The sequence below is a fragment of the Mauremys mutica genome, chromosome 12 (genome assembly GCF_020497125.1).
Source record: "Mauremys mutica isolate MM-2020 ecotype Southern chromosome 12, ASM2049712v1, whole genome shotgun sequence".
NCBI lineage: Eukaryota > Metazoa > Chordata > Testudines > Geoemydidae > Mauremys > Mauremys mutica.
In genome coordinates, this window is record NC_059083.1 from 12,372,226 (window position 1) to 12,379,544 (window position 7,319).

At 52.3% G+C, this 7,319-nt stretch overlaps 1 protein-coding gene across 1 annotated transcript; it reads right to left on the reverse strand.

The window, feature by feature from the left end:
• Positions 1–1,389: 1,389 nt before the first annotated feature.
• LOC123346178 (acetylcholinesterase-like) lies at positions 1,390–6,934 on the reverse strand. Its single transcript, XM_044983431.1, has 4 exons — positions 6,865–6,934; positions 4,752–6,261; positions 2,552–2,718; positions 1,390–1,613 (listed from the first exon to the last, which is right to left on the reverse strand). Exons 2-4 carry the CDS (start codon positions 6,251–6,253, stop codon positions 1,576–1,578), a joined length of 1,707 nt encoding a protein of 568 aa, XP_044839366.1. The 5' UTR covers positions 6,254–6,261; positions 6,865–6,934; the 3' UTR covers positions 1,390–1,575.
• Between the last annotated feature and the right edge of the window lie 385 nt (positions 6,935–7,319).

Below are 7,319 nucleotides of genomic sequence, written 5' to 3' on the forward strand. Positions count from 1 at the left end.
GGAATATGTTGTGTATTTGGTTGTCATGGGTTTTGTTACTATGGCAACTGAGTTAGACTATTAAGGGATAGCTCAGCCGGTTTCAACCGGCTGAGTGAGCTCTCTGTTTCTGTAAATAAAATTGAGGTTTTGGTTAGCTGTCTGCTCTCTGGCCTCAAGTGATTGTTTCCTACACCGGCTGCCCCAAGGACTTAACAAACAGATTGTAAGTATGGTTGTAAGTGCCCCTGGCATATGGTTGTTATGACTAGAAATGTTTGGAGCTAAGGAGTAGTTTGTTGACATGAGAATTGGTGATGTAGCAGAGGTTGCTATGCTGACCCTCTAGGGGTCACTAGCTCCATGCTTTGTTTCAAGTTAGCTATAAAAGATTAGACAAAAGAATTTGCTTTGGAGCAGTCCAGGGAAGTTCTCTCTGGGCAAGGACCTGACATCTAAGCTCTGCAGCACTAAGAAGGAAGAGAGCGCCTGTCGGACACCCGGCTGCTGGTTCCGCCAAACCATTTCGTCACTCTAGGGAAATATACACGTTTTGAAATGCTCTAAACATATTGTGACTCTGTGTGTGTGTGTGTGTGTGTGTGTGTGTGCACGTGCACACTCCTGCTTGTGCCAATTATCTATCAGATGGATGAGCTGTGCTCCCATTGATTTATTCCTGAAACCACCTGGAAAGAAACAGGCAAGTTACCATGGCTTTGGGTTCTGAGAAACCCAGCATAACAAGCCCAGCCCCCCAGGGTGGGCAGATGCCCCATCCCAAACTCCACCAGTCCTGGAGCAGGTAGGCTGAGAGCTGATTGGACCACATATTCCTGGCTCCACAGAGGGGATCTGTGCCGGGATGTGGGCTGTGGGGACAGGGCGCTGTGTGCGTATGGGGAGCTCTCCCTGTGCCTCCTCTCCTTCCTGGGAATGGCGGGACGATTGTCGTCTGTGCTGCCAACTAGCTGGTTAAAAACCTGTCTCTGTTGCTTGTATCCTATAATTGCCAATTTCCCAACACTCCCTGGTATGTAGGGCTCTTCCTCACTGTCCACTGAGCACTCGCTACGGGGGGCAGGGGGTCCAGTGGGTTAGAGCAGGGGGCTTGGAGCCAGGACTCCTGGGTTCTAGCCCAGCTCGGAGAGGGGAGTGGGGTCTAGTGCATTAGAGTGGGGAGGTCGGGCAGTCAGGACTCTTGGGTTCTTATTAGGGCTCTGGGTGCATCATGTGATCTCTGGGCTTTGTCATCTGCCTCTTCAAACCCCAGAGCATCATTTACCTCTCCATGTAATCTCTGTTGCCCATTATCTCACCACTTAACTTCCACACACCCCCAACACACTCACACACACTCTCCTTGTCCCCCACTACTCAGAAGCAGCTAATCAAGCTCACACACCAGAATACTGTCTACACACTAAATATGCTTTAATGCACTGGAGGTGGAGGAGTTACAGAGGGAGGGTGAATCTGTGGATTCCCAGGAGGTTTATTAGCAGGATCCTTGTTAGTGAATCAGCAGGTGCTAGTAAGCACTGGATGCTCTTGTCTGCAGGGAGGGTTTCTTCAGGGGATTGCTCAGCTCTTCATTCACGGCCCCCCGGGCTGGGCACGTCTGGATTCTGCTCCTGCGGGACACACAGCAAGTGGGGTTAACAGCAGCAGGGATGAGCTCAGACTATGCAGCATCTGGTCTAGTTGCAAATGGGAGGGCAGACCTGCAGGGGAAAACAGGTGCTGCACGGGCTCAGTATGGGGTGCTCTCCCCTTACGGTCAGTGCTAATCCCTGTGCACCAGGGGGTGCTTTGCTGCAGAGAGAGGCATGGGGGGCTCAGCAGGGGACTGTCCCCGCACAATCAGAGCTTTCCCCAATACCCCCACATTGCTATATTGTAGCAGTAGAGGATGCTGTGCTGGTGGAGTTCCCGTGTTTTGTAGCATCTGTGAACCCCGGTATCCAATGTGCAAGGCTCTGTTCTGCCGCCCATAAGAGGTCCCCTGGCACACAGGATTCCCAGTGACTATTGGATTTTCCTTCGCTCCCTGTGCTACACAGTTAAACAGAAGCTGTGCCCCTCCCAAGAGTCAGTTGTGTTTCTTTCATTGCCTCTTTTCTCTTCAGTGACACTGCAGGCCACCTGCCCCCAGTTCCCTCTGTCATTGGATCCGTCCCTCTACTCCCACTCATCTTGCTGGGAATCCCACTCCGAGCTCAAGCTCCCTTAGCTGGAATGGGGGCATTGGGGTTGTGCTGGTACAGGAAACATGGGTGTCATCATCCTACCTAGTGAAGATGGGTCAGAACCTGTGGCTCCCTGCAGCAGATGGGTTCTGGAGTCCTCAGGGGATGTGAGATCTCCCCCAGGTAGGAGAATGGGGAACCTCTAGGAGGCCAGGAGATCTCATGGAAATGGGAATGTGATCTGGGGTCCTTCCCCCCCATGAGGTGCCAGCTCCAATCCAACCCCAGGAGTGGGGGGGGGGCGAGTGGCTGGCTCAGAGGAATGGGGAACAACAGACCGTTCCTCTCTAGGGATGCTGTCGGCTCACCCTGGTGATGCTCACCTGTGGGGCTCGGCTCCTTTGCGAGCAGTGATGCTAGGAGGCTGCAGCGTTGCGTGCGGGGTATCTCCTTAATCTGGGCCAAGTTTATTTTGATGTGGAAGAAGTTTTGCTTTATGGGGTCATACTGGGTCCACTTCCTTCCCCTGCCCTCATCCCCTGTGAGCATCCTGGGGAGAAATTAAACACACCACATAGAGGTTAGTACCTGGGCTTGGAAAGGCTGAGAACTTGCTCTGGCCAAAGTGTGACATCCTGGAGGCAGGGGTCATTAGGAGCCAATTTGCAAAGTTTGGCTCCTTTCCAAAAGGCTGCCATCCTTATTGTTTCCAAAAAGCATGGGGAAAAAAAAAGCTGCCCTAAGTTAAGATGGCTGCTTCCGCCTGTCCTCCTCATATGGGGTGACACTACAGGTTTCCTTTTATAAAGATGGCTGCTATTTCCCATTGATCTTGATGACATTGAAGCCACAGGCTGCCATGAGTCATGATGGCTACCATTGGCCTCCAGCCCTTTCCAAAGAGAGACTGACCCTAGGAAAGATGGCCACTGTTTCCCATTGTTTGGATTGGGACTGAAGCCACACTCAGGGAATATGGACTTCATTTGTGCTCAGAGAAATTGGGAGGGGTAGAATGGGGAACTGAACAATATGTGTGTGGGGGGGGGGGGCAGGGAAGGCCACTGAAGTGTTAGGGATTATGGGGGCACCAATAAAAAGCTCTAAAAAGGTAGATTGTCTGAAGCCACCATTTGCCCTCATTTAAGATGGCCTCTCTCACTTGTTCTTCCAAATAGGACAATGTCACATGGTGCCCTAACCAAAAATGGCCACCATGTCCCACTGCACTCCATGAGATTGAAGCCACAAGCTGCCCTGAGTTGGCTGCAATTTTGCTACAGCCCTATAGTTACCCAGGTCATCCTATTTACCCTTTTTATAAATGGGCCCAACATTTGCTATCATCCAGTCTTCTGGAACATTCCCAGTGCTCCAAGATGTATTGAAAATCAACATAGGCCAGCAAGCTCCTCAGTCAGCTCTTTTAAAACACATGGATGTAGGGTGTACTAATTTAAAAATGTCTAACTTTAGTAGCTTCTATGTAACATCCTCCAGAGATACTAGTGGAATAGAAAAAGTGTTATCCCCATGCAATGAGACTATAGTATCTGTTTTTTCCCCAAATACAGAGCGGAATTATTTATTGAACAGTTCTGCCTTTTCTGCCTTACGATTGATAATTCTGCCATTTCCAGCTAGTAATGGACCAATCTCATAGTCAGAATTCTAGTTTCCTAATATATTCAAAGAACTCCTTATTGTCCTTAACTCTGCTGGTCGTAGATTTCTCTCTGTGTCTCTTTGCTTCTCTTATCAATTTTCTACAATTCCTAATGTCTGATTTATATTCGTTAATATCAACTTCCCTTTTCTTCTATGTGTTGGATATTATCTTTTTAATTTTCACAGCTGTTTTCTTCACTTCCCTAATTTGGGAGTGAACGGATCCAAACTGGGTGGTTAAGATGAGAATGGGGAATGTTTTAATTTTAAAGATTTCTTTTGGAGTCTTGCTTGCTTGTTTTTGGTGGAAGGGAGGATCTATTGGTAGCTAAGGCCAGGTGTACGCTTAAATGCTAAATTGCCACAGTTATCTCAGTTAGAGATGTGGAAAAAGCCACACACCTGACTGCCACAGCTGTGCTGACCTAGCCCCTAGGGTAGCTGTAGTTATGTCAATGGAAAGACGCTACTGTTAATTTCGCTTCTGATTTTTGGGCAGGTGATGTTCCTCCACTGCTGGAGCAACCCCTTTTGCTGCTGCAGGCTGTATTGACATGATGAGCTGACGTAGCCATGCCTGTATAGTGTTTGTAGCACGGATACATCCCCTAGCTAAAAGCCATGTTTCCTTGAATGAGGATGCGTGTATTTGTGGGATTACCGACATCCTGGTGAGGGAAGAAGGGAATTATCACTAGCTTGGACTCGGGGGGCTCAGATTTTACCTCCCTGAAGTAAGATCAGCTCTAGGTCATGGGCTTCAACCCATTAGATTAACTATTTCCCAAAGGGACTTGTTCTTTGCCATGGCATTGAGCCGGGTCTTCCTGGATGTTGTGTTCCCCTGTCCAAAGAGTGACAGCTGCTCTCCTGGTCTGGCTCAGGGGATCAGAGGATTGTGGGGGATTCCCTTACCCGGTCCTGGCGAACTCTGCATTGTACTGCATCAGCGTGCGGCTCAGGACTTCCTCAGCCTTTGTGTGCGTAGAGTTGGCTCCTGCCAGGGACCAAACAGTTCCGAACTGATAGGGGAGCTCAGAGCCGTGTGGCACCCCTGTCCATTCTGCTGTAGAAAATACACTGGGGCGCTGGTCGAAGCTGTAGACAAACACGGGATTGCCGGCCTCTGCTGCCTGCCTAGCCACCTCGGCTACTGGGCACACAACGGCGTAGTCACCAACGATCTGTTCCATGGCCCATCGATATTGTGCCTCGCCCTGATCCTCCCCCTCCTGGCTGTACCACCGAGCCACAGCCTGGACGGCCTCTTCTGGTGCCCCTGGCACCAGCAGCCTCAACACCTGCAGCAGCTCCTCCATACCGATGTTGCTGGCGTTCTCCGGGTGTAAGGTGCGGGCACCGAAGAGTATTAGGTAGGAGCCTTCGTTGGCAGTGAAACCAGCTGTGATGGGTATAGGCTGGATCTGCTTAGCCTGCAGGAGTCTTGATGGTGAATCAGGGAGAAAATCCCCATCTGTTGTTGGCACAAAGGGCAGGCCCAGCAGGTCCTTGCGGCGTAAGACGGAGATCTCACGTTTGGGGAACTCCCCTGCTTCCTTCCCCTGCAGGCAGCCCACCAGGGCGATGTCGTCACCATCGGCGCAGCCTAGCAGCTGGCCCAGCCTCCGGCCTCTCTCCTGGGCCTCCTCGAGTGAAGTCCAAAACCATGGAGAGGTTGGGGATCCGCTCTGCATCATGGCGCGGGTGAAAAGGGACTGGCTTCCCGGGGACAGAAGATGGAAGCCGACTGAGGCAGCCCCAGTGTTGTGGCCGGAAAGCATCACACGGGCTGGATCCCCACCAAAGGCAGCTGCGTTGTCCCGCAGCCAGCGCAGTGCTAGGCGCTGGTCCCACAGGCCGGCGTTTCCTGGGGCGGCCGGGGGCAGGGACAGGAAGCCCAGCGCCCCCAGCCGGTAGTTCATGGATGCCACGATCATTTTCCCAGTTGCAGCTAAGAAGCGCCCGTCACAGAGCTCGAGGGAGGCTGTCCCTCTGTGGAACCCACCGCCGTGGATCCAGATGAGGATGGGGGCTGGGTCAGGGGGCTGGGGATGGGGCACCCAGATATTGAGGAAGAGGCAGTCCTCAGACTGTGGCATTGTGGGTGTGAATAATTTGGCCTCAGGGTAACCAGTAAGTGGAAACTGCAGGCAGACATTGCCGAAGCTGGTGGTCTCCAAGACTTGGCTCCAGGGCTGGTGGGGAAGCGGTTTCTGGAAGCGCAAGGCCCCCACGGGGGGCTCGGCGTAGGGGATCCCCAGGAAGGCCATCACTGTGCTGGAGCCCGCCTGGAGGCGCTTACCCCGGATGGGGCCGCTGGTGGTGAGCACCACAGTGCTGTTGTCATCGGAGCCAGAGCTGGGGCCCATCAGAGAGAGGAGGAGCAGGCAGGGGAGTGCAGGGAGTAGTCCCAGCATCACGGCAGCTGTAAGGGAACCCCCCCCCAAAGGGAGTTATAGGGAATGGGATTTGGGGTCTTTGCCTTCTAGAGGGCACTGGCTCCCATACAGTCCCAGCCACCTAAATAGAGACAGCAGGAGCAGGGGCAGCTCCCAGTTTCCAACAGTGACCAGTGCCAGGTGCCCCAGAGGGAATGAATAGAACAGGTGATCCATCCCCTGTCGCCTATTCCCAGCTTCTGGCAAACAGAGGCTAGAGACACCATCCCTGCCCATCCTGGCTAATAGCCATTGGTGGACCTGTCTTCCATGAACTTATCTAGTTCTTTTTTGAACCCTATTATACTCTTGGCCTTCACAACATCCTCTGGCAAAGAGTTCCACCAGCTGACCCTATCTCTAAGAGGTCAGTGAGGTCTAGTGGACTAGAGCGGGGGAGGAGAGGGAGGCTGGGAGGCTGTACTCCTGGTTTCCCTCCCCAGCTCTAAGAGTGGGGTTTGTGGAAAGGGTAGTAGATGGGTAATTATTTACAGTGATCTCCATTCCAGCTGCTCTTCCACTCCATTCACTCCCTGGACCTCTCTGTCCCTAGCTCTGAGGCAGTGGGGCCCTGGGTAGCACAGACTCACCTGCCCTTCTCCTTGGACACTCACAGTTGTGTCTCACGGTTCAGCACGAAGGTGAACAGGGGATGCTGGAGCAAACGGGAAGCCTCCAATGCTGAGAATAACAGGCAGGGAGCAGCCACTGGGGCTTATTTATCCTCAAATCTGTGTCCTCACTGGGCTGTGCACACACAGGGGGAGGGGGATCTGGGCCAGATGGGTGGAGCCAAGGTGTTTGGAAACAGACACCCAGTTGAGTAAACAGCATAAGAGCTTTAGGGACAGAAAGGCCGTGATTGCTGAACTGAAGCCACCTCTGGGGTGGGGCAGCTGGGTCCCAGGAAGTGAATCAGGAATCCTGTGTCCAAAGGAAATATAAGTGGATTTTAGATGATGGGGCAGAATGGAATAACTGAAGAGAATGTTTGGCCAGGTGACCAGGGTACATACCCCCCTGATGAGAGAAAGTGCTTGGGGAT

Bases quoted from the DNA above. Each gene is read 5' to 3' on its own strand.
- LOC123346178 (XM_044983431.1), bottom strand. From the start codon at position 6,253: ATGCTGGGACTACTCCCTGCACTCCCCTGCCTGCTCCTCCTCTCTCTG. The intron at 2,719-4,751 runs GTAAGGGAATCC...ATTTCTCCCCAG, and splicing joins GCAGAGTTCGCCAGGACCGG to GATGCTCACAGGGGATGAGG. The intron at 1,614-2,551 runs GTGAGCATCACC...TGTGTCCCGCAG, and splicing joins AAAGGAGCCGAGCCCCACAG to GAGCAGAATCCAGACGTGCC.